Source organism: Rhinopithecus roxellana, chromosome 18 (genome assembly GCF_007565055.1).
Source record: "Rhinopithecus roxellana isolate Shanxi Qingling chromosome 18, ASM756505v1, whole genome shotgun sequence".
In the NCBI taxonomy this organism is placed as follows: domain Eukaryota; kingdom Metazoa; phylum Chordata; class Mammalia; order Primates; family Cercopithecidae; genus Rhinopithecus; species Rhinopithecus roxellana.
The window spans coordinates 2,033,835-2,061,705 of NC_044566.1; the positions used below are offsets into that span (position 1 = coordinate 2,033,835).

The 27,871-nt window shown below is 39.2% G+C and overlaps 1 protein-coding gene across 2 annotated transcripts in view; it reads left to right on the top strand.

Moving 5' to 3' along the window:
- Positions 1-27,871, top strand: part of MYO16 (myosin XVI) — a 609,548-nt gene that overhangs the window by 494,850 nt on the left and 86,827 nt on the right. For both annotated transcript variants that reach the window (XM_010384748.2, XM_010384747.2), the window contains exons 28-29: positions 4,601-4,703; positions 23,956-24,052. In XM_010384748.2, coding sequence (XP_010383050.1) covers positions 4,601-4,703; positions 23,956-24,052 — 200 coding nt within the window. The remainder of the gene's footprint in view (positions 1-4,600; positions 4,704-23,955; positions 24,053-27,871) is intronic.

Consider the following 27,871-nt stretch of genomic DNA (forward strand, 5'->3'; position numbering starts at 1 on the left):
CCCTAATGATCTCGTCTTAACTTGAATACTCTACAAAGACCCTAAACATCACGTTCACTTATCTTGCACGGGGGGACACAGTTCAACCCATAACAGCATCCCTGTGAACTTGGGTAAGTGAATGAATGTCTACAACCATTATCTGTCTCACTATCTAAAGATGATTGTCATCCAGGCCTGCATCTGTGAGGAGGATGTGAGGTGATATGAAAAGCCCTTTGCACTCATTCAGGGTTCAAGAAATGCTACTTACCATCTCCTGCTCCACAGCCCCATGTCTTGGCTGTCAATTATTTAAACTTGCTACATTCAAAGGCAAGCTAGGAGACACCATAAAATGTACAAAGATATCCCCTTACTCTGGGTGAACTCACACACTTTGAGGAGAGGTCAGAGTTTGTAACACAATAGATTTTATGTCTCGTCTGGAGAAATGCAAACAGACAGTTCTGAGGGAGGGCAGAGCGTTGCTTGTTAGGTGACTTGCCAAGGGCATTATAGCAAACTGGTTACAAAGTGGGAACCTAAATCTCAGTTTTCAGATTCCCAATTCAGTTTCTTTCCTATTTGAACACATTGTACAATTATATCACTTGTCACCTTTTAACCACTCAGACATTATCAAACCTAACCCATGTTTGCTCATAAGAGGTACTAATGTCAGCTGGGCATGGTGGCTCACACCTGTAATCCCAGCACTTTGAGAGGCCAAGGCAGGTGCATCACCTGAGGTCAGCAGTTTGAGACCAGCCTGGCCAACATGGTGAAACCCTGTCTCTACTGAAAATACAAAAATTAGTCGGGCGTGGTGGCGGGTGCTTTAATCTCAGCTACTTGGGAGGCTGAGGTAGGACAATCACTTGAACCCAGGAGGCGGAGGTTGCAGTGAGCAGAGATAGCACCACTGCACTCCAGCCTGCATGACAAGAATGAAGCTCTGCAAAAAAAAAAAAAAAGAGGTACTGATAGCATGTGAGATAATCATTAGGGGATGCCCATAGCTTTTTGGGTGGTCCACATTCACTGTCCTTTGCACAGCTTACTCCTGTTTCCCAACCCTCTACATATCCCACGTCATACCCATTTGCCCTGCCCTGTTATACAGGGGAAATTCCCTTTCTTCTTCTGCAGAAACCCCAATAAAAATTAATAAAGTAAAATAAAACACACAGCTACCAACTTTAGTACATGGCATGTAAGAAATCACATTCTTGTCACCTATCAAAAGCAAAACAATTCCTGAGTACTTCACCCATCAACAAATCACTGTAGTCCATTTAGTGTGAGCAAAATAATGAGCCACCTTTTTCATATCCTTGCCTCTGGCACTGCAATTTCAGTCTCAGTTACTTCAGTCTCAGTCTCTGCTACTTACCATTTTTTGTATTTTTATGCTTTCCTATGCACTAAGTTTGATACACGAGCAAAAATCCATCTGTGAGAAGGAAGGGTGGTTGCTGATACTGATAAATTCATTCTGGTTTATGGCTAGCAAGATTATGAGGATTCTCAATCCAGGAAAAGTCATACACTGACTTTTCAGTGAGAATGCTGAAGATTTAAGAAAGGAAATAAGAAATGTCTTCAGCTGAGAAGGTAACTGGGTACTGTCTTGGTCAGTTTAAGCTGCTGTCCCAAATTATCATAGACTGGGTGGCTCTTGAGCAACACAGAAAGTGCTCATAGTCCTGGATGAGCAACAGAAAGTTCTCATAGTCTGGGAGGGTGGGAAGTCCAAGATAAAGTTGTCAGCAAATTCAGTATTCAGTGGAAGCTCGCTTCCTGGTTTGGAGAGAGCCTTCTTGTTCTCTCTATGAACGGTGTTCTCACATGGTGTTAGGTTAGTGCAAAAGTAATTGCAGTTTCGGGCCGTGAACATTAAGTCATTATAACTAGACTCAAACACATCTTTATTAATCAAAATAGGAACCATTACAATCAACACATTTTTGCCATTGCGAAGTAAGTTTTGTTTATCCCTGTAGTGTAAAATTCTGTGCTTTAAGAATCGACAAACTCTTGGATAGCATTTTCTGCATCCCACCACTTGCGGGAGCATTTTCCCTGCAAAAAGTTGTTGAGATGCTTGAAGAAGTGGTAGGTGGTTGGCGAGAGGTCAGGTGAATATGGTGGATGAGGCAAAACTTCGTAACCCGTCTTTCCACTTTTGGTTGTGTGACATGCAGCCAGGCGCTGTGGTGGAGAAGAATAGGGCCCTTCCTGTTGACCAATGCCAGCTGCAGGTGTTGCAGTTTTCGGTGCATCTCATCGCATCTCATCTACTTGCTGAGCATACTTCTCAGATGTCATGGTTTCACTGGGATTCAGAAAGCTGTAGTGGATCAGACCAGCAGCAGACGACCAGACAGTGACGTGACCTCTTTTTCGGTGCAAGTTTGGCTTTGGGAAGTGCTTTGGAGCTTCTTCTTGGTCCAGCCACTGAGCTGGTCATCACTGGTTGTCATATAAAATCCACTTTCGTCATGCATCATAATCTGATCAAGAAACGGTTCATGGTTGTGCATAGAATAAGAGTACTTTGAAACAACATTGTTTTTGATTCTCAGTTAGCTCATGAGTCACTCACTTATCGAGCTTTTTCACCTTTCCAATTTGCTTCAAATGCCAAACAACTTTAGAATGTTCGACCTTGAGTTCTTTGGCAACTTCTCATGTAGTTGTAAGACGATCAGCTTCGAGGATTGCTCTCAGTTGGTCATTGTCAGCTTCCAATGGTCAGCCACTACACTCCTCATCTTCAAGGCTCTCGTCTCTTTAGCAAAACTTCTTGAACCACACTGCACTGTATGTTCGTTAGCAGCTCCTGGGCCAAATGCATTGTTGATGTTGTGAGTTGTCTCCGCTCTTTTACGACCCATTTTGAACCTAAATAAGAAAATTGCTCGAATTTGCTTTTTGTTTTTGAGACAGAGTCTGCTCTGTTGCCCACGCTGGAGTGCAGTGGTGCCATCTCGGCTCACTGCAAGCTCTGCCTCCCGGGTTCACGCCATTCTCCTGCCTCTGCCTCCCGAGTAGCTGGGACTACAGGCGCCCGCCACCACGCCCGGAAATTTGCTTTTTATCTAACATTATTCTCATAGTCTAAAATAAATATAAACAGCAAGTAATAAGTCATTAGCAAAAAAACGTAAAGCAAGAAATGCACACTAACATGATGTATAACATAACCACATTTATTTAAGAATGTATTCCAATATCAAATGGCAAATTTCAACAATGTGAAAACCACATTTGCATTTACACTGACCTAATATAAAGGACCAAGCCTGTTCTCTTCAGCCTCCTCTAAGTGCACTAATCCCATTCGTGAAAGCTCCACCCTCATGACTCAATCACCTATCAAAGGCCCCACCTCTTAGTACCATCATATTGGGGGTTAGGATTTGAACGCAGGGATTTTGATATACGTTCTGTCCATGGCAGGTGTGTTTCCCAGCCTGTGTTACACACCAGACTGTACTGCCGCACATGTGAGCCCTCGTTTACCCACACTACCTGCCGAAATAAGACACACATGTGATTCCTGTGTGGCTGTCCATGGGATATGTCCCATACTCCCACTGCTTTCTCCAAGGAAAGCAAGTAAATAAAGATGTGTAGGCAAAACACTCCCTCCCTTAATTGCACTAAGGAAATGGAATAAACTCATTTTAGCAGGTCCCAAATTTACTCAGTGAACTTTAGATGAAGCACTAAGGTATTACACAGAAAATAACAGAAAACTGATGACTTCAGCTTTGGCATTGCGTTTCCTTCAGCTTGCAGAACAGCCCAACATGAGAATCGTAAACACAGAAGGCAACAGGATGCAAGTGCGTGTATCTTTGCTCATTTCCTTTGTGGTTTTCTCCTCTTCCTCCTCCTCCATTGTAGCCTTGCCTATATCTCAGGTTAACCACTGTAAGTGCAAAGGGAATTTTACATGGATTTTTTTAAGTGAGTGATATAATTTTAAAAGTCATTTTTGAAAAACCTATAGGAAACTATTATATTGCCATGAATTTCAGCTAAGGAATGGAAGTCAATTGGCCACTGATACTTTATAAAATAAAAATGTCCCAGAATATTTTAAATATTCAATAGCTAATATATGGGGAAGAAGCGATTCTACCTCTCAAATAAGTATTCTGAATGAACATTTTGGTATTCCATTATTATAGACTCTAGTTACATCTGAATTCACTCTTAAGTGGCCATAAAGAATGCTCAAATTTCTTAAAGGGTATGTTTTTAAGGAGCATGCCAAATGTTTAAAAATGGCTAATGGATTAATTTTCATATTTTCATTCCCTTCAAATTTCCTTTGGTTAAATGGTTTGAATTGCTCCATGACAGTGCTAAACATATATTAGAGGACTGAAAAATATATTTGATGCATTGTAAAAACGATTTCCCTTGTAAAAGATAAGGATAATTTCCAGTTCCCTAGTAAATGCACAGTGAACAGGTATGTGGGTATTCCTGGGATAAAGAAAGACAGGGAAACTTGGGAAACGATGTAACAAAGACAGCCCTGTTGAATGTGATTATGTGCTTGGCAAATGCAGTCATTGCTTTCTGTCTCTGCTGCTTTTCACAGGTATAAGCCGCTGGCTGATACGTTCCTGCGTGAGAAGAAGGAACATTCGGCTGCAGAGCGATGTCGGCTTGTTCTCCAGCAGTGTAAATTACAAGGCTGGCAGGTCGGTGACCTACAAGCTATGAAAATACCACTTTAGGATTTTAAATAAATGAGCTGAGTCATTGCAGGGAGCCACCAGAGTCTTTCCGGCAAAAACAAATTCCTTTGATGTGTTTGGCAAGGCGTGACATTCAGTGTATTCCCTGGAAATTTGTCATTCTTTATGACTTGCTGATTTTAACATCTTGCAGCCAACATGAAGAAATCTAAGAGGCTCCCTTTACAACCATGACAGAAGCTCATGAGCCCCATTCTGTTCGCCCATGTGTCAGATTCATACCTTGTCACTAAAGCATTTTGTCGTATTTACCGGTAGCAGGAGTCAGAGGAGCCAAAATTGAAGAACTAAGGTTGTTCTGTGTGCAGAGTTGGTCTCTCACAAGTGCATGTTTGACCTGGACTTCCCTCGCTCGTTCAAGTCTCACTCAGCTCCCCTTTTTTCTGTTTCTCGTTGCCTTGCTTCTCACTTGCCTTACAGTGAAAATGTCACTATCCTTTGAACCTCATTTGTTGGCAAAAGCCTCATAATTGGAAACACTTTATTATAGTCTGTGATCGATTTGAATGGCAGAACCTAGGGGCCAGTGAAAGCTATAGCTAGACTTGCAGAAAAAGAAAATAACCTGAGACAAAATTACAGGCAAATGTTCACCAGAAACAGGAGAAGATGGTTCCAGATTTTGTTAAATGCGTTCAACAACATCAGAGTCCATCCTTGACTCATTTTAGGAAGACGAGATTTGAAGTGAGAAGAGCAGATTAGGGCAACAATGGGAAACCACGCAGTCCATGACACCAGGAAGTATTTGGAAGTTTCTTGCTGTGAAACCACGAAAAGTGCGTAGGTGGCAGAAACAACGGTAGCTAAAACTTTGGTAAAAACATGACGATGACTGGAAAGTAGACATAATTTTGCATCTTTAAAAAGTGATAGGGAGAATATGAGTAAAAATACATGATAATTGATGAGTCAAAGGATGAGGACTTGGCTTTAGAAATGACATGAGCTCATGATTCAGAATTGCTGAATAGGTCCAAAAGTGGCCCAGTCTAAGTAAAATAGGGAGGGAAGACTGGATTGACACTCGCACACTCATCTGTCTATGACAAAGAACAAAGAACCTAGAATTTTGGCATTGATGAGTAATGATTTAATTGTCTGTGCCACCCAATCTTTTTCTTTGTTACCTTTTTTCCTTTTCTTTTTCTTTTTTTTTTAAACTAATAATGAAATTTGAACTTTAAATAACAATCTGAAGGAGGAAGCTTACTCAGTCTGAAGTTGTCAGTGATGCACATCAGTGCCAAAAGATTGGGTAAAAAGGGAAGGAGGAAGAAGGAGGAATTACTAACCAGAAGTGATATCCGCCAACCCCTCCAGAGTCAGTGACATAGGGGTGGGATTCACATATATCAGCGTTTGTTCGGTCTATAGGTAACTGAAGTCAGTTCAACAGAATCATTGCTGGGATTTTGAATAAGTAATTATATAGTAGTAGTCCACCGATGATGTACCACTAAGATATTCTTATTGTATTCTTTTGCTTTTAAAGAATACTTACAGATTATGATATAACATATATGTATATATATGTATGTGTGTGTGTATATATATATTTGTGAGATAGATGTGTGTGTGTGAGGGAAAGAGAGAGGGAGAATTTTTATTTGTAGAAGGAAGCAAGGGAATCTGGAATAATTCTTTCACTAAGAGAGTGATTGGAAGTAAACACAATAGCTGGGCAGTGATCCCTCTGATAGACCACTGTAAAGTACAGGTCAAATATGAGAGGAGACCGGAAGACAAATCGGTACACCCTGCCAGCCATCATTTCTTCTGTATCGCTGCTTTTGCTGGGATATTGAAATTGCAGCTGAGGATAGCATTAGATTGAAACATGCATCAGGACTTTCAATGAGAGCATTAACATTTTTTTAAATGGGAAAGGGATCCCGTTTCATGGCACTATTTTCTACACACTTTTCACCTGCATGAAAAGAAGCTGAAAATACAAGACAAAAAAAATTAAAAGGAAAGAGAAATCAATGTGCTTATTCACTGAGCATATTTACTTATGAGTTCCCTGTTGTCTAGTCAGAAGAAAACAGTGTTTCTTCAGCTTCTTCAAGGTGTAACCTGTGATATACTTTATACTACCAGACAAATAATCAACTTCACAGAAATGAAGCTTATTCATACTTCACTTTTATATTGGTCTGACAAAGGAAAAAAAGCTTTTGTTTAAAAAAAAAAAAAAAAGGTAAATAAAACAAAACAAAAAACACTCATTCCTAACCTGGAAAGTTAGACTCCTCGGTTGCAAAAGCAAAGCATTTGTTTGAAATGCATTGCTAGTTACAGGAAGAATTCCTCCTTGTCTATTCTGTTTTTAATTGATACAGCAATTAAATCAGAAGCTGTTAGGCTGCAGGGACAACAAGGTTGCATCTGATGGTTAGTGTATCTGTAGCATTGTTTCCAAATTGCTGAGAGTTACAATGTGTGTTTTCATTAACCAGTCAGTTCATCCTTTAGTCCTGAGTGGTTAGCATGAAATGAATGGTTATTCTTTTCCATATTTTTAAAAGCAGTGCTGGAGGACCGAAGAGATTAGAATTACATTTTGCTGCGTTAACTTGTATACAGTGTTAGCTAGAAATTCATTTCTTTTAACTGAAAATAGTAATTTCATTGTCATTCTAATGAGTCTTGGAGATCTGGCAGGTTTTGTCTTCTCTCCTTAACTTTAATCAGACCCTGCAGAAGGAAAGCCTTGAATCATCAATATGAGATTGTAACTCTGGAATTCTTATACTCTCCAACATTGTAGCAATTCAGTAAGCTTTGGTGCACATTTGATTTCCTTCTGTTTCAGACGAGGATAGAGATGTCATATCTTCAGTACTATTTTGTATGCCGATCTAGACACCTGTGTCTGCTTTTCATGCTTTAAGTAGTCACAGGTTTGTAGACTGCACATGAGGTTCTGGAATTTTTAATATTTAATAGGTAATAATTCCTGTCATCTGCAGAGTATATTACAACTATTCATAGTTTTTATTTTATTTTATTAGAGCCTGATAAAAAAATCTGTGCAGAAGAGGAAAGTAGACAGTGTGTATAGGAGTGACCTTATTTTAGATTTGAGGAAATTGAACCTCACAGAGAGCCCTTGTCTTAGTTAGAGATCAGTGTACTGATCAAAATATTAGGTGCAGTTAATATTCAGTTTCAGTGGGAGCACCACTTTGCTGAGACCAACGTCTAGCTTTTACTATGTCATGTTCTTTCCACTGCGTTTAACTCGATCTATATCTTTTAATATAACTATCTGAAGTCATTTTGCTCATATTACAGGACTTGAAAGGGACAGGTTATGCGTCACAGTGCGAGCTCTGATCAAAGACACTCATACCCTTTATCCGTCTGAGCAGCCTTCCCCTTGTACATAGTGCCTTTTTTATGTTTAAAATTCGCCCAGCAAATGAAGGAAAAACAAGCAGACTACTTCCCATTACAGGGTGACTCTGATCAGAATCCTTTTCTACCCAAACTGTCAGCCAAACTGACCCTGAAATAGCACAATGCATTTGCACCCTCATTCCCAACTACATCTTGGAAACAAGAGGAGAAGGAAAAGGAGAAAAGGAGGAGTAAGGAAAGAAGAAGATAGAGAAGGAGAAGAACTGGAATCAAGTGAAGAGTCTCAGGAAGCATTTGATGTTGATTATAATTCTGAGAGTTAAGACCTAGACGTGACTCAGGCCATCCAGAGGAAATGACAGGGGTGGGGGCAACTCATGGGCGGTGCTGGTAGAAATGCGGGTCAAAGGAGCATTGCTGCACCTTCGCACCTAGAGCAAAGGCAGTTTGAAAACAGTTTATTAGGCTATTTCCACAGATCTGCACCGTTTCCAGTATACCGAGGTTTGCTCACATGCCAATTCTCAGTGAGGCATTCCCTGGCTACTAGATTTTAGATTCTCATTATCCTCGACCTTCCTACTGCATCTTCTCATCCTCTTCTTTGCTTCGTTCTTCTCCATGGTGCCTAGGACCTTCTGTTACGCTTCAGATTGCAATCCTTAACATGCTGTTCACCACCTTCCCTCCATAGCGTGGGAGCTCCATCCCAAGGGCTTTGTGTCTGCAGCTTACTGCTGCATCCCCAGCATAGAAGCCAGAGAAAGACACAGGACAGACACTCTGTGCCTGGAAGCTGGGCCAAGAAGTGAGTTTCTGTAAATAAGAAACTCCCAAACAATACAGTATACTTGACGTGGATTCAAAGACATGTAAGAACTTTTATAGGCTGGGCGTAGTGGCTCATGCTTGTAATCCCAGCACTTTGGGAGGCTGAGGTGAGTGGATCACCTGGGGTCAGGAGTTCAAGACCAGCCTGGCCAACATGGTGAAACCCTGTCTGTACTAAAAATACAAAAAATACAAGCATGGTGATGCTTGTATTTCCAGCTACTTGGGAGGCTGAGGCAGGAGAATTGCTTGAACCTGGGAGGTGGAGGTTGTAGTGAGCGGAGATTGTGCCATTGCACTCCAGCCTGCGCAACAAGAGTGAAACTCTGTCTCAAAAACAAACAAACAAACAAAAACCTTTTAAAATGTATTGTTTTGAAATGAAGTAAGAATCGAATGGATTTTTAGCTTTATATCTGTGTTTATAAGATACATGTATTAATGCATTACTTCTATACTTACAAATAGTTTTTAAAATTTGAAACTACTACATAAATATAATTTCAGCATAGAATACTGTATAGGGTCAAATTAACTATTTTAAACATTTGTGAAAAAGCTGTAAGTCACACAGCATTTTGCACCAAAGCATTTTTGTTTTCCAATATATAATTTCTGTTAAATCTTTTATACCACTAGCCCGTACTTCTCAAAGGAATCTTGTGCCTTCTTTCATATAGTTTGACCTGGTCACCACAAGTTTTGGCAAACTCATGCATGTTGCTGTTTCCTTAACATACTCAAAATTGCTACTTTTACATAATGTGGTTTGATTTTGAAGAAAGGAAAATCAAGATGTAGTGGTGGCTAGAAGGGAATCTTTCACGTTGGTGGCTTCTTCTGTTTACAGTGAAATGATATATTTTAAAAACATGGTGGACTAGTCAGAGCCACGTCCTTTTTTGCAAAGTGGGATTTATGTAACTTGTTTGCAAAAAGGAATGGAAGTGTTTTGCAATGATGTGAATAGGACCTGCATGACTAACTTCTAGCGCTGTTTTCTGTCTCAGCAGATACAGTTTTCTTTATGAAACAAAGAGTTCATGGATTACTTCACTGTGGAAAAATATCCAAATAGTTTGAATTCACTCATAGTTTGAAAACAAGTTAAATTAAGCCAGTAGTTATTAACCATCTGCTATTTGTTTTATTATTGTTATTATTCGGGTATTTTACTTATCTACATATATGCATTTTAAATTCAGTGCTATCTTAAGGTAACTTGGAAAGGATCCCTCTGGAATTGTGTACAGTTAATCAGGCTATTAGCCCAAATTTCTCCAAGCCACAGAAAAGTGACTGGACAGCAGTTAGGCCCATGTGGAACATGCTTGTTTTTCGTGTTATGTCATTTATGTAAAATGAAAACCTTTGAAGCTAATTCTAAGTGGAAAAATAAGTGGTATAATCTGATTTTCACACATTTTATATGCATCAACTGGTTATAGGATGATTTCTTCTGTGTAGTTATTTGAATGCTATATTCATTTTAAAGCCATCTGGAGGGATGACGAATGAAGAAACAAATCTGTCAGAGTTGGTCCATGTGATACCAGGGGTGCTGCTTTGGAACACACAGCACCCGGAGAGTCGAGAGGGGTACTGCACGGATGTGGCTCTGTGCAGAAAGTCTTTCCCGGTGGTACTTTTCACTGTGCAAGCAGATGTCGAGAACTTTGGGGTGAAAGAAGTTTTGTGAGCAGACAAAGAAGAGTGGCCTGTGTGTCCCCTTTGAGGCAGGAACTTGTGATATCTGTTACTGGAAATCGTGGAAGGAGACATTGAGATCTTAACCTTAGAGATGACATATGATCTATGATTTTAAGGATGAGGAGTCAGACACATAGATCCTTCTGGTGGCTTACTCAAAATTATACAGACAGGAAGAAAGAAACGAAATTAGAACATCAACTTCGTCCCAAGTACAGGCATGATACGGTACTTACTCTCGTGTGTGTGCTTGCGTGGATGTGAAAGAGACAGAGAGAGAGGCTCCTAAAGAAATATCAAAGGATACTCACAAAAAACATACTCCAAATTGTAATGAGATATACTTTTCCTATTTGTGTTTACTCATGAACAAAGAAATTCACAATCTTTTTTTTATCATCATCTTCTAATGTAATGTTTATGGAATAGTCTAGATTTTGTTACCTAAATAGTTTGAAATAAGACATAGTTTGACAACGAGTTTAATTAAGTTATGATCTTTGAAGGATTTGCTCATATATTTCTAAGAATTGCAACAGTAACATTTTACCATAACATTACATAAAATCAGTTGGGTGAAGGTTTTATTATTTCATTAATCTGCAATAGTACAGTAGAGAAAATAAAATAGAAGAGCAAGGAACTGTTAAAGTTTTAACTACCTCCCACTTTTTTTACATTCTCTGTGATGAGACAATTGTATTAGGGCCCTAGGTTCTTATTAGTACGATAAATTAATGGTTTATAACCTTTGTTTTACTACTCAGGGAGCACTCCATAAATCAACTGTAAGTACAAGCTAGAAAATAGCCTATAAAATGATTCTTTCTTTTGTATCCTTTCTCCTTCTCTGGAATTATAAATGTTGAAAATAATAAGCATTAGGAACCGAAGAGTACACCTTGAAACGATGTACATTCTATTGGCAATCACCATAGATATTCTATGTGTGTGTGCCTGTGTGTATTTCCTTTCTTCTTTTGTGCCAAACACATGCATACACACACGCCATATACATATATGGCACATTTTTGTTATAAAAGTCGTATGTATCCTTGATACGAAATTTGAAAAATAGAAAAAAAAACTGAGGAAGAAAATACAATCTACCAGAATTGAACTACCTAAAGATAACTACTGAAAATACTTGGTGCATCATCATTCACTTTGTTTTTAAAAATATTACATATATTTGATCCCTACTCAATGTGTCTTTCTCCCTCTCCACACTTAATTTTCTGAGGACAGGTGTCATGTAGCCATGTTCTTTTGTATTTTTGCTTGCGCGCGTGTGTGTGCACGTGTGCATGTGCATGTGTGTGCGTGTGTGTGCATGTGTGTGCGAGTGTGTGTGCGTGCGTGTGTGTGTGTTTCACTATGACATCTCTTACAGGGTCTGGCACATAGTGTGTATACAACTTGTGTTTGTTGAATGAATAAACGAATGAATGAACCTCCTACCGATGACCACATCTTCCCTTTGCAAATGAAGGTATCTGCAGTAAGTTTGGGCGACATGTGTGATAGTTTCTGCCTTTAGAGTAAGTTTACCTTTTTTCACTCAGCTTCATTATGCATGAAGAGTAATATCTTAGAGTACTATCTGGCACTAATTGCTGATTAAAACTGACTTGTCCTATGCCTAATCCAACTTTGATCTCTTAGAAATCCGTCTGCTTTCCTCTACTTCAAATTTATTGATTGATTTAACAAGCATTTATTGATCACCTTGTGAGTTCCCCAAATTAGGCAAGGCAATTGCGATGGCTTACAGTCTGCTGGGGGAGAAACAGTCAGCTTTAAACTAATAAATAATCACAGATTAGGATCCAGGTGCGAAAAGAGCAAAATGGACACTGCAGTAGTGAACTGGAGGGTTCCTGACCTAAACAGGGCAGTTGCCATGCAGGGAATTTCTGGGACAGTCACATGTAGGCCCAGATCTGAAGGGTGAGAAGGAGCTGAGGACATGCCGAGGCAGGACCAAGGGTCCCAGGGTGAGTGTGCTGAGCTCCTGAGGTGAGGACTTCCTGGGAGAACCGACAGGAGAGGAGGAGAGCTGGAGAGAGAACCAGCTGAGAACGGCAGACAGGGATGCTACGAAGTCGTGTTTCTCAACCTTTATGTTTTCATTATTGCCCCACGAAGGAGAAAAATTGAGAGAATTAAGAAATAATTTAGTTCTGGGGAGGCAAAAATAACTTTGCTATTACAACAGTTTCAGACCTTCAAAGCTCAGTCCTGCTGGATAATGTGAGGCCCCTAACAACTGCTGAAAGAAGGGCGTTTGTGCCGGTGCCTACTGAGAGATCCAACTCCATCTCTTCTATGTCAATATAAATTTCCCTAACTTCAAGATTATTTAGTCATTCAATAGGCATTTACTGAGCACCTATTATATGGCCAGAAGCCTTGTAATTGCTAACACGTTTTTCTTCTCAAGAACCGGTTGCACCAACTGGACAGGATCACCACAAGGAGGTGTGCTTGGAGCTAAATGGGTCAGAACCAGTGGTACCTTGTGTGTCAAAGTGCAGCATTCTATTTTAGGTTCAAGGCAGGCTACTGATAAATTTTAGAGAGGGTAGGAACATGACCTGATTTATGCTTTAAATGTAAAAAAAAAAAAAGTGTTATTAGAGAGCAAGGACAGAGCTGGGAAACAAGTTCCCAAGCCAATGTGGTGGCTCAAGCAAGAGACAGCCAAGAGACAAGAGATGGGACAAGGGAGGAAGCCGAGAACATGATGGGAGGGGAGAGGACCTCACTGGCAACAATGAAGGTGCTCGTTAAGTTATATTGACTTGAAGAGTGGAATCTCATTTAAAACCAAAATATTCATGTAGATCGGGAATGTACTCAAGTTCTTTTTAAAAATGAACTTGCTCCATAAAAGATGTTTGGAGCTCTAGATGATGGAAAAGATTCAGCCCTTTAGGGCTGAAAACAGAAGACCAGTCACAAAATTAAATGGGATTCTCAAAGCAAACATGAGCACACCACAGGACAGACATACGGGGAATTCGGAAAGCAATGCCAGAACTTTTGAATATCTGCCAATATTCCTAAAGATGAACTACATAAGATCAGATGTGCAGGATAAAAAAAATGGTATCATGGTTTTAGAAGAAAAGCACACATCAAAATGTATAAATGTCATGAATTTGGCAGATGACGGTAGGACAAGGGCTGCCATACCCCAAAGAGTGCCAAAGGCCATGACCATGTTTATGCTGCTGTTTGGCCATTTATGACATACAGTCCCATGGGGCAAACCATTATTGACATGATTCAGGCCATTTTGTTGAAAAGAAACATCAAATGTGTGCTCTGACTGAATACGTTAACTTATCAAATGCACTTTCCTCTGTACTTTTGAAGCTAATTGCCTTTGTTTGGGTGTGGCTTTGGTTTGCTTTTTCCCAATGTGTCTCTTTGGGAAAAGTGATTTTTTTAAGCACTCTTGACCATATCAATATGATTTCCATAATGAAATTACATATAGAATTACATAGTGAGTCATTCACTAGTAAGCTCAAAATAGTAGCTTTTATTCATCACTGCCTGCTGTGTAGGTCATACTGTTCTAGGTAAGAATAATTAATTTTTCTTAAACTATAATTATATGTAATTCAAGCCAAACCACCTTCTTCAAATACCAGAAGATACAGTGCTCTATTAGATGTGTGTGGCTGTAATTATCTTTTCTGTGTTGAAGTTAAACTTTAGAATAGTCTATTTATAACAAAGAGAACATGTATTTTCATATAAATGTATCCTTTGAGAACATTTAAAAGTACATTCAGACATTCAGAGCCAGGCTGAACATTAGAATTTTTCTATTTAGTAGCTTTTCAAAGCAACCATCACAATGTAGAATGTAGAGGTATTAATAGTAAAATATTCACACACAAAAAAGTAATGGTCATTCTTAGAAATTTAATGAATGAATTGGGGGAAATGTGAATTCAGCCTGGAGAGGATGCATTTAGTTCAATGCTTTCCTTTTTAAGCTTGTTGAAAAGGTAGATAGTATTCCACTCATCCTTGTGGTCCCAGCATCTGTACCCTGCTGGTATGAAGAAGGTGCTTGGCAACATTTGATTTATGAATGGATACATGAATGAATGATTAAAGGTGAATGAATGAATGAACTAATGAGTGAATGGATGTTCAGAGCAGACAGATGGTAGGATGATGGATGAATAAATGTGAGAAAAGCATAATCAGGAAAAATATAAATATGCAACTGAGTGTTATGAGAAATGATATTGATCCAGGAATGAATTATAGGTAAAGACCTGTTCATGGCACACATGTAGAAATGTTGGGATTTTGAGATTTGTTTCCCTTGGAAGAGATGACCTGGTAGGCACAGAAATGGTATCGCATAGCAAAAATAGAACAGGGTTGTGAAGGAGCACAATGACATTCTGAGATCAGCAGGAAGGAAAGCAAATCTGAGGGGAAAACTCTGCAGACATCAGAACACATGAAAAGATTGTGTTGTTCGTATCACCATCAATAAAGCTATTCTTAACAGACTGGGAACAGATTTACATTGCTGGGCACTTTAAAAACTACTAGGGCATTTTTCCAGAATACTGATATGTGAAAGATGTGACTACTTTTGATGCAACTACGATAGTATATATCCTTTGGAAAAGCTGGAAGTATTTACTAGACTAGGGCTGTTTTTAGAGCAAGGGGGTTAACATTTTTCAAGATTAATTTTGTATGAAAATAAAGCGTTTTAATTGCAGAAAAGAAGCTAGCATTCACAATAAGACCTTTCTCATTAAAATATAATATATGTTAATAAAATAGTCCAATGATTTTAGACTTAGAAATAAAGGGATAGCATCTAACCCAACACTGACAACAGTAATGATATCATTCAGTGAAAACTGCATTCATGAGAATGCTATGGGCCCTGTACAATATATAAAGACAGTAATGATGTCATTCAGTGAAAACTCTATTCATAAGAATGCTACAGGCCCTGTACAATATATAAAGACAGTAATGATATCATTCAGTGAAAACTCCATTCATAAGAATGCTATGGGCCCTGTACAATGTATAAAGACAGTAATGATATCATTCAGTGAAAACTCCATTCATAAGAATGCTGTGGGCCCTGCACAGTATATATAAAGAAGGTTCACATTGGTTTTGTGCTTCAGGAGAGTATACAGGAAGCTAAAATAATAGTAAATAGCACCTCTTTTAGAGAAATAAAAAAGGGTTAGCTCATATTATGGAGGGCTTTATAGGCAACATGAAATCATTGAAGTTTCTAGAAGACTAATAAATTGAAGTCAGTGTGCAAGATGAGTTAAAAAGCAGATGAAGGAGAGATGATGAGTTAAATTCTAGATTTTAGTCTGTAATAATCCTATGTCAGAGGTGATGGCACTGGAAATATGAAACTTAGCATCTTTGTTTCTTTAATCCTATTAGATGTATTTTAATAAAATACATCAAATAGTTTAAATAAGTTGAAAATGTTAAGATTTAATTTTTGACGGCCGGGCGCAGTGGCTCATGCCTGTAATCCTAGCACTTTGGGAGGCCGAGGTGGGTGGATCACCTGGGATCAGGAGTTCGAGACCAGCCTGACCAACATAGAGAAACCCCATTTCCACTAAAATCACAAAACTAGCCGGGCATGGTGACGCATGCCTGTAATCCCAACTACTCAGTAGGCTGAGGCAGGAGAATCACTTGAACCTGGGAGGTGGAGGTTGCGGTGAGCCGAGATCATGCCATTGCACTCCAGCCTGGGTGAAACTCCACAAAAAAAAAATAATAATAATAAAATTTTTGTAGACAAATGAAATTTTAAATATCTGAGGTTATAGCAAGTGCTTATTAAAATCATTTTTTAAAAATTCTGCCTTCTCCATTGTACACGTCCATTTAGTTTCATTTCCTTCACCTTAATACGTGTGAATTATGAGCTTTATACTTTTCCAACATTATCTGAGTTTATAAATATCTCACAGTTAAGTTGAATAGTCAGACGGTACACAAATAAGAAGAAAACCAGGACTCCAGTACTACTGTAGAGATGTATACAAGGTACATTAGTGACGTGGATGTACTATTGTAATTGATTTATTATTATAAGGTACACACTAAACAGGAAAAAAATGAATTCCCACTTTGGATCAGAAAGCAATATGATATAGCTGGAGAATAAGTAAGCTTGAATGTATTGAATAAGTTCTAGAAGCCTACTATACAACATCACACCGCTATTTAACAACACTGCATTATATGCTTAAAATTTTGTTAAGATGGTGGATATCAGGCTAAGTGTACTTACCACAAATTTTAGAGGGAAGGTGAGGGAGGGAGGGATGAGAGAGGGAAGAAGGAAAGGAGGAAGGAAGGAAAGAAGGAAAGAAGGAAGGAATAGAGGGAGGAGGAAGGGAGGGAGGAGACTAAAAGTGCGATACAATAGAAAACTCTAATAAACCTTTCAAAGGCATCTGAACATCATCCTGAAAATCATTACAGGCCACTAACTAATTTTAGACAAGAAAGTAACATAATGAGATTGATGTTTAGAAAGATCACTCTGAATATAGTTTAAAAAATGGATGCTTGTAAACCCATGATAATTTATGGAGCTACTGAAATTATTCATAAAAGTAATCAGGAAGTGGGTTCTAGAAACCTCAACAGAAATTATGACTAAATGGGGCCTGGGGAAAAAGCTGTAAGCAAACTTAGGTGATGCTTGGGGTTCTGGCTTGGGTGATGAGGTGATGATGACTCCTTTGGCCTAGAAAGGCAAGAGTGGGTAGGGATGGATGAGATGGGAAAGTGTGTGAGAAATGACCTGTGGAAATCTCCAGGGCTTGAGGTGCTCAGGGAACACCCAGGTAGATGGTTCTTTTGGTCACTGAGCTAGAAAATACAGGACAAGAGGGAAACATATGAGTGAGGCTAGGGTGCCCGCGAAACATTGACATAAATATGTGCGCAATGAGATGGACTCCATAGGTCTGGACTCGGTGATAAGATGAGCTATCATGAGCAGTCTGTAGTGAAAGCTTTTGGAATAATGAACTTACCAGGAAGATGATGAAAAGTAAGAGGAGAATTCAGTGGAGAATTCTGAGGATAGCTAACTTTTCACTGGGAAGCAGCAACATAGCAGCTTCGGACAAACATTCGAACAGAGATGACAGACACAGAGCAGGGGACCAGGTGAGCTTGTCAGAGAAGTCAAGCTTCAAGAAAAGAGAGTGACCCAGGGTCTCACCACCGAAAACGTGGTCCACAGACTAACGTCACCGACATCATTGAGGAATGTGTTAGAAATGCAGAATGAATCACTGGCCCCCTCCCAGCCTACTGGATCAGAATTTACATTTTGACAAGATCTCCAAGTGATTAATACACATTTTTCAATTTGAGACTTTATAGGGTCCAAGGGTATGTGTTTCTTTTAGTCTGGAGCCTGGAGAGCTCCGATTCATCTTACCTCCGGCACTAACTTTCTGTATGGACTGTGTGAGTGTCATATGTCCTCTCTAAAACATATCTTTTTCTCTTGAAAACTGAAGAGGTTGATCGAGATGATTTCTAAGATCTAACTAGAACAGTGTGGGTTATGGACACTCTGTTCCTTTGCCCCTCCTTTGTAGATGATGAATCCTACTAGTATCATCTGTTGTAGACATCACAAGTGCACATTTCCTTAGAGGAAATTGTACTATTATTCCAAAATAAATGTTATCCAATTTTCTATGTCTCCATAAGTAACTGAAGTGTTTTTTGTTGTTTTAATTGACATGTCCTTCTGTCAAAGCAGAACCATGTGACCTGAGCTTTCTCCTTTACTTTACCTGCATGGGAAACAATTACTGATTGTATTTTTTAGCAGCAGTAAATGAGTAAACTAAATTAAGTCACACATAGAATACAAATAATATACGCTTCTTCAACTCCCAAAGAATTCATAGATATAATGAAATGAGAGGTGTCACTATTTTTCTAAACTATCAATATGTAAGAATAGTTCTACATTAGATATTTTTCTCAATTTCATTAATACAGAGAGAAATGTGCATCGCAGAAAAATATCAAAGGATAATAGCTATATTTTTTTTTTTGTAAATGCTGTTCCAAAAGTACTGCCAGAAACACTCAGCACTCCTAAAAATTGTCTTAAAAAAAAAAAAAGTGCTCTACAGGTTCCCTTGAAGTCTCTACTAACACAGCATCCGTGCCACCTACACTCTAGCACAAGCACCGCTCCAGCATTTGTCTGTACCTCCACAGCCTACACCTCTCAAAAAAAAAAAAAAAAAAACACACACACACACACCTAAAAATTGTAGCAGTAATTGGAGCTTTGGAAGTCATCAATGACAATTTTGTTTAATCTTTTAAAATCTGTCACTTAAAAAGAAAAAAAAAACCTAATGGTTTTCTAATAAAAATAGCGATGACTGTAATTCACAGATGGTTTACTTTTACAGGAGTCAGAATGACATTAACATTTTAATCTCAGCTAGGAACACTCTGCATCTAGCAGTGCACAGGGAGAGGGCTCAGTTGGAGAACATTTTAACCTCTCCTTTTCTCTGCTTAGTGAGAAACATTCTTTGATGTGAGAATACCACCAAAATGAAAAATGTAGGTGATCTGAACCTTTGGTCTAATTTTAATGAATCTTAATTTATTGGATTTGATATAACACTGTAAGACTGATTATACAGTAACATTCATTCCATAGGAAAAAAACAAAAATGGTCAATAATTTTCTTTTGGTCAATGTCATTAATAAACAGTGTAAATCCATGAAAATTCAGAATATATGTGATCTTATCTGTGTTTCCCTGCTAAAGAAGGATTCTTAAATTTGTATCTTCATTAATCCCTAGCATCAGTGAAAGTAGAGAACTATAAAGACTACATTCAGAATGGTTTCTGGGGAAGAACTCCAAAATACTACTTAACTGCTAATTTCATTGTTTTCAGAAAGACCAAACATTTATTACAAGTATAGCATCTCCAAAAAAAAAAACAAAAACAAAAAAGTACAGTCAAACAAATGCTTAAAACATCCAATGAGTATCTACAAATGTTGCCAAACCATAAATAAATTACATAATACAAAACTAGATGAAATAAAATAGTCCATTGGATACCCATAAAATATGCCCAAGTAGTTGACGGAAGAATTTTTTTACAAAATAATCTGAATGAATGTAATAGCAGCAAGCACAATACCCAGCCATTGCAACAAAGTCTTTAGCCATGTCTTGATAGGATGCTTGTATTGTGACTTCAGATCTCCAACCTCCACTGAGCGAGTCTGAAGCCCAGAAGCCCTTTGTAACTTACAAAGCCCTTGGTTGTACCTCACCAGTGCAGATGTGCACAGGCATCACTACATCAAAAACCCACCAGGGGTTCAGAGAGCAGGTCCACCCTTCCAACTCCTACCATTGCACATGTCTGCCTTCCTTTCATTTGTGCTTCGATTGCCAACCCTGCTTCTTCCCAGCCATTATCCCAATCCATGGCTCCCAGAAAGAAGTCCTTTTCTCCACTTCCAAAGCTGACCTGACATGCAGATCTGCCCTATAAAACCATCAATCCACTTCTCAACTACCCACCATCAAGAGCTTCATGAAATCTCTAGTGTATTTCAAGAAAAGTTCACTTCAACCTGTGTCTACTCTTCCTATAATTTACCTTCCATATCTAAACCAAAACTGTCTATTTCCTGAATATACTGTATCCTAAGTTTCCCCTTTTCCCCACTTCCTTTGTCTGAGAGGAGGAGACAACAGGGTCAGCTAGCTCCTGGTTCCCCAGCTGATGGCTGCACCTAGCCATGGGTTGAGATAATGAGGATAATGGCTGGGAAGAAGCAGGGTTGGCAACTGAAGCACAAATGAGAGGAAGGCAGACACTTGCAATGGGAGGAGTTGGAAGGGTGGACCTGTTCTCCAGTTCTCTGGTGGGTTTTTGATGTAGTGATGGCTATGCAAATCTGCACTGCTGAGGTACAACCAAGGGTTTTGTAAGTTACAAGGGGCTTCTGGGCTTCAGATTCACTCGATGGAGGTTGGAGATCTGATGTCACAATACAAACTGGTAGGCCAGTTTCACCCCATGTTTCTTTTTCCTTTTATTTCTTCCATGACTTATTCTATCACCTGCCACCTTCTGTGACTTACCTCTGGATTGTTGAATGACTCCAGGGTCTGACTGAAGTTTTCATTTTCCATCTTACCTCATTTTCACCCTAGAAGCTATCATCCGTCTCTGTGACTCACTTTATGCAAGGGCTTCACAATTCTTTATCTTCTGTTCTTTTTTTCTGATCTGAATTCGTCCTGCCCACATCCCTGCCACTTGTGCATTTCAAGAATATGTGTCCATATTCTTCAGGAGATGCAAATACATATATATTTGTGTATATATATGTATAATGGCAAATATATACAAAGCACTATAATAGGATAAATAATCATTTATAGGGTGATCTGGGAACACAAATAGAAGGTGTCAAAGCCCTAAAGGAAATGGAAAGGTGGATATAAAAATTCTAGTAATGGAGATGAGGTTTGATTTCAGTTGTAAAGGATACAGAGGAGTTGGTCAACAGGGAAGCAACAGTTGCGGAATCTTCCAAACCTAAATGATTAATTGGAGTATTTTTCCCTCCCTTGCCAATGACCAGCTCAACAATCTATTCTTAGACAGTTTTCAGAATTCAAGACGAATTTCAAAAAAATATTTTTATAAAATTTAGATCTGGTCCTCTTAACATTTCCCAGCATATACAAATTGCTCACGGGAGAATTTCCCTGTTTTTCCTATAGTCCTCTTCATGATGTAGCCAGCAATTACAGCTGTAGCCTCTTCCCTCATCCGTGTCCACATAACTGTACCCTCAGATGGTTTATCTTCTGGTTCTTGCCCTTCACATGCTAGTTTCTCTGTCTCACACCCACCATCTCAAGATGCCCTGGGAAATTTCTGCTTATCCCTCAAGACAAAATGGCTTAGGAAACATGCTTCTCACTGAACCCTGCCTGATCACACCTTGATCACTCTCTTTTCTTGAAAGCTGTTTCTTGGATATAACTCTCTGTCCTGAGCATGGACAATTGCCACAATCTGCTCACTGCTGACCTTCCCCAGTACACTATGAGCTCCACGAGGATGGAGGCCTCCTTTGTATCCCCAAATCTAGCACAATGCTCAAGATAAACCTCCTTTGGGTTGTGGAATGGTTGTTAGAAATGCCACTGTAAGAGGACATACTCATTTTGTCCACCTCCCCTCCTGCTCAGGGTCTCCACTGAATTAAGAGAGGGGAACTAGAATCCTGTTCTCGTGTTTCCCTTCCACAGGTCTTTTAGGCATGTTGCTCTCCTTCCATATGTTAATTCCCCTAATGATCATCGATTGTGGAGTATCACCAGCCATCATTCCTTTGGAGTTCTGTTTCGGAACCCAGGTTTGGATGAAGTTTGTCTTTGGGAGTTATTCTCCCACAATGAGTTACATCCCACAATCAATGATGAACAGAGAGGTGACATGCTCCCTCCTTCCCAATGCCTGTCTCACAGATTTGTTCTGCAGAGCTCACAGACAGGACCAACTGTTCTTCCTGTCGACTGCCAAAATAAGTCAGCAGTTGGGAAGGAGAAAAAAAAAAAGACTATGAATTATGGAAAATAACTGGGAAGATAAAATGGCAATACAATGAAAAAAAAAAAAGTAACAATCTCAGTAGCCACCCACTCATGTTACTGTCTCAAATTTCAACCAACTAAAAGAAACTAAACTAAATGAAGAAGAACATCTAGTCAGCCAGAAGGCTCTGAAGTAGACCAGTAGTTAAGAGTTTTCCCCGTTGATCTAACTAATTAGCCTGACTCTCATAATGCAGGATTCAGTCAAAATCTTCGGCAAAACTGTGTTTTATTAAGACAGCAGATCATGTAAGGGAAGAGTTAGGTGGAAAGGGGTGAGGTGACAAAGCGTGTTTGGAATAAACTCCATTTTCATAGGAAATAGCTCATAAAACATCTCTGGCCAACCATTCTGAAGACAAGGCTGACCTGTAAACCTTTCCCATACCTAATGGTGTGTACACATGTGCCAGCTTCTGGTGACACTGTGATGTATGGCATAGGCTAGGGGGGTGTTATCATTTTAATGTCCCCAGTTCATGCTTGGGAGCACACATGTTAGACTTCTCACTTTAATGGTGTTTGTCTCAAGTGCTAAGAATATGATTATAAACTTATTGCAAATAATACTTTATCTAACCGAATATCATCTCAGAGCTTCCTTGGCACACCACATTCGGATTCACCAGGCTCTTCTGCAAGTACTTGTGTCTGCTTCTCCTAAGAGACTATGAGTGCCTTCTATGTGAGGGGTATTCCTCACACCTACCTCAGTTCTGTGAATTCTTCAAATAAGCACCACACACAAGAGAGTTACTTTAAAAGTGCATGAATGTGGCTTACAGTTTTGTGTTAAGAATTTTCTTTGGCAGCTGTCTTCATCGATATCAGTACGTTTGGATAAGTTCTCATGCCACTAGAGCTTGTCATAGACACTGATTTCATGTCATGCTAAAATTTCTTTTTAAAAATTCTGGAAAACTATGTTCATCCCATAACTACTGTTTGTGCAAACATCCAGAAGATGGTTGCTCAAAGATGACTTTCTCATCTTTCTTGAGACTTTTAAACTTTAGTTCTGAAGTTCTGTAATTGCAATTGTACAAACATTTGATTTATAATCATATGTGGCATAGTGGGAAAAATTATTGAAGTAAAACAATTGTACGTGTTAGCTTTATGTTTCGTTTTGGTCTTTTGCGCGTGTGTTTTTCTTTCTGTAAACTCAAAACTCAAACTCCCTGCTATGAGAAGAGGAAGGAACGATGAGGGTCTAGCTCTAGAATGGGAGAATCCATTCATGGGGATGGTCTTATCTTGTGACTGATAGTCAAGGCCAGTGTTTCTCTTTTGCACCACATGGTACAACCCACATCAGTAGTGTGTAACCATTGGCAAACAATGTGGCACATGCAGAAAACATACCTATTACAACAAAGCCTCTGGGATTTTGATTAAATGTAATAGTGTTTAAGCATCAGAGACATGTACTCTAATTTTCTTAGTTTGTTTCTTCTAATCCTCTGCTGGAAAAATCTTTTGTCTGATTATTTTTCCATCATCATTTTGGTATCTTCATGCTGTTAAATGTTTCCCTGCTGTTTGCATTTTAGATGGGAGTCCGAAAAGTGTTTCTAAAATACTGGCATGCTGACCAACTCAATGATTTGTGCCTACAGTTGCAGAGAAAAATTATAACCTGCCAAAAAGGTAACATTTATATGCCAACATTTCTGAACTTCTTTGAGTTGTGAAATGCAAAATCTTTTAGTGCATCCCTAAGTTTAAATGTCAATGGGGTCTGCACCCTAGTGGCCACTGTATTCCACTCCTGGATGCTATCTTCAGGCAAATAGTTTTTGGGTGTTTAGGAAGCATTGTGGCTTAGTTTGCTATGCAACTGTCTCAAAATCAACATTTGCAGACATTGGTCATGTTTTAATTAGACATCCTTTTGTACAAAATTTTATATTGAATTTCCCTAAACCACAATTTGGAAGAGGGAATCTACATCTCTTACTATTTATGCATCCATTACCCTGAAAATACTCAGCCTTTTGAATTCTTTCCAAAAGCACAGGACAATGAGAATGTAACATTGACTGTGCAGCAGGAAAAACGTCTCACCTGGCATGTAGGTGCAGCTATGGCACCAAATTCCTGTGTCATTTCAGTAACGCCACAGGGACACCAGAGTTTGGAGAACCGGAACAAGCCGATGAGCCAAACAACATTTTCTGTAATTCTACATGTGCCTTGGAAAAAGTATTGACTTTATTTTCCCTTTATGAAGTGACAATAATATTTGGAGTGCTATCTTTGAAAGCGGATAGTATCTATTCATTTTAACTTTAGAAGAGATTCCAGTTGGAATTGTTTTTTCTATCAAAATCCAAGTGACTATTGAAAATGGGTACATTTTTAAAAACATAACTATGCCTCACATAAGATGTACATGTGTAATAGATTTTTAATTTGCTTAATAGTTTATATATATTATATATTTTATAATATATATTTATATAAATATATATTTATATATGTATATTCCTGAAAGAATAAAAGAGGAAGAAAAGATCTATATGCTAGCTTTTAGTGAGATATAGTGAACTCAATTCTAATATATTTGAAACTGTTACTCTAACAAGGAAACCTAATAGGATCCCCAAATCACTTTTATTCTTCTCAAGCCTCTGTCCACTTTTTCTATGGGATTCATTCAGGTATGCCCCTGTGTGAATTTCCAATGGGTGTTTTCATTTTCTGATAATAAAAAGTCACCTGTAATCCCAGTTACGCAGGAGGCTGAGGCAGGAGGATCCCTTGAGTCCAGGAGTTCAAGACCAGCCTGGGCAACATAGTGAGACCCCCATCTCTCAAAAAATTTCTTAATTAGCCAAGCATGGTGGGACGCAACAATAGTCCCAGTTACTCAGAAGACTGAAGTGAAGAATTCCTTGAGGTCAGGAGTTCCAGGCTGCAGTGAGCTTTTTCTACCACTGCACACCAACCTGGGTGCCAGAGTGAGATCCCACCTCTAAAAAAAAAAAAAAAAAAATCAAAATTAGAAAAAAATAAATAAAATAAGAAGCCCTGTTACATGCTAGTCCCTTGAACAGTCTCTGTTCAGATTTTAACACATCCAGCTCAAATAATGATCAAAATTCAGAACTTCATTCTAAGTTAAAACATCCTTCTTGGCTGTTGCAGGCCTGTCCCATCCTTACTGGACATGGGACTGATCCCTACCTACTCAGGTTGCCTTGGGGTCTTCCAGGGTTAATGAGGAGGGGAAGAAGTAAGGAGGTGTCTTCTGAGGAAGATAAAAAGTCTTCTAAAGATAAAAAGACCTGCTTCTGGCAAGTCTTCTGATGACACAGGTGTACTCTGGCGCTGGTCTCCTCCAGCTGGGGCAGACTTCAGCAGCTTTCCACATATTCCAGAGCACTTCAGGGACTTCCTTCTCTAGCTGGCAACATCCTCCTCTGGCCGGTCATTTGCAAGTCAGCCCTCAAGCCCTGGGCACCTTGCAGACCCTCTGTTTGAGTCTCATTGTTCTCTCTGTACACGTTATTTGTGAAAACCACATCTTTGTGAAAACTGCAGCCATGGCCTCTGAGATATCACAGTGCACAGTGGCTGCCAACCCCAAGGAGCCACATGCCAAGATCTCTGGGTGGCCTCCTGAAGCCACTTTCACCAGGCTGAGGCAAGGGGGAGCCTTGGACAAGAAAGGGCCAACTGCCACCTCTTGGTAAAGGAAGCATCTTCTTTCTAGTGTGTGATGACCTGGCCTTCTTAACGCCAACCTTCATCAGTGCAGGGGAGAGGGCAGGCCACAGGTCTGTTTTGGATCTCCCCCTTGCAAGTCCTATTTGCATGTTTGGCCCTGCCCCAAACCACGTTTCCCTGGAACACCAGTGGCACCAACTTCACCAGGGATCTGGCTAGCAAAGCAATGCCTCAGGCCCCACCCAGGACCAATGGCATCCAGAGCTTTATCTGCAGCCTCAGCTGAAACTGGGACAGGGAGAGTCTCATTTAATATAATGCTAAAGACAGAACAGGGGATCACAAATTCTCCTGAAAACGTCCCTTAAATATAATAGTAAGAAATTTTGCCCCATTAGAAATTTCTGTTCTATTTAACAAAGATTAAATTGCTGTACCCTATTGACCTGGAACAGAAAAGATGAACAGAACTGTAATTACTTGTTCACTTTTCTAAAGATAAAAATTAAGAATGGTCTTAAAAGGTCGGACGCAGTGGCTCACGCCTGTAATCTCAGCACTTTGGGAGGCCAAGGCAGGTGAATCACCTGAGGTTAGGAGTTCAAGACCAGCCTGGTCATCAGGGTGAAACCCCATCTCTACTAAAAATACAAAATGAGCCCAGTATGGTAGCACATGCCTGTAATCCCAGCTACTCAGGAGGCTGAGGCAGGAGAATAGCTTGAACCCAGGAGGCGGAGGTTGTGGTGAGCCGAGATCATGCCATTGGACTACTCCAGCCTGGGCAACAAGAGTGAAACTCCATCTCAAAAAAAAAAGAGTCTTAAAAAATGACATCAAGATAGAAACCATAATCTCATATTGCATAAGTGAAATAATGAATATGAGTATTTTTTAATTACAGGGTTTTAAATGCAATCATTAATTATTGATTTTTATTTTCATAGCTCTTAAAACAGTTCCCTCAATGTTTTTTGCTAATATTAAATTTACTAAAAATTTATATGATCTGGAACCATTTCCAGTTTTTTTTTGAGAATTCTATATTTTTCTTTAAAAATGTCCAGGGGAAAGAAAGCTGTAACTTTTAGTTTTAAATTTTATCATTTTAATTTGAAATTATTCCTACCAGAAGTTTTTTCTCTGACTGTATATGCTCATTTCATTCGGATGAAAAATATCTGCAAATTAAGACCTTACATGGGAGGTGTCTTAGCAGCGGTCTTCGGAATTTGTCTGAAAGACAATAAACATCAGAATCCATTAGTGGCAGTTTTATTTTTACCAGTTGCCCCTTATTGAAGATATCAATATTTAGCAACTGGTGTAACATTTTTAAAGAATTTTAAAAGGCTAGTGGGATGAAGTGTGAGAAAGTGAGGTCTTCTGGAGGCGGGACAATAGACTCCAGGTGAATGTGAATCCAGTGAATAGCTGTGCTGTAGTGGGAGGTCAGGAGAAGTCTGGCACATCCACATTAATCTTCTCTTTATTCCAAGAGATTAAACATCTTGAATATACTCTCACTTTCACCCTTCCGAAAGCCAGTGTCTCGCTTGTTTTTTTGTTTTTTTGTTTTTATGGTTTTTTTAGTGTAACAAGAAAGAACAAGTGAACAGGCCAATTTCAAGTCTTCTGCCTTTTTCTCGCTCAAGGTGCCCATTGGTTCCTACTGCTCCACTTTATTCCACATTTTATCTTCCTGGAAGTCTCATTGTACTGCTCTGCTTAACATTTTTCCTTTAGGTTACTTCAGAATGACTGTTTTACGGTTAACTTAATGCAACTGCATTCCAA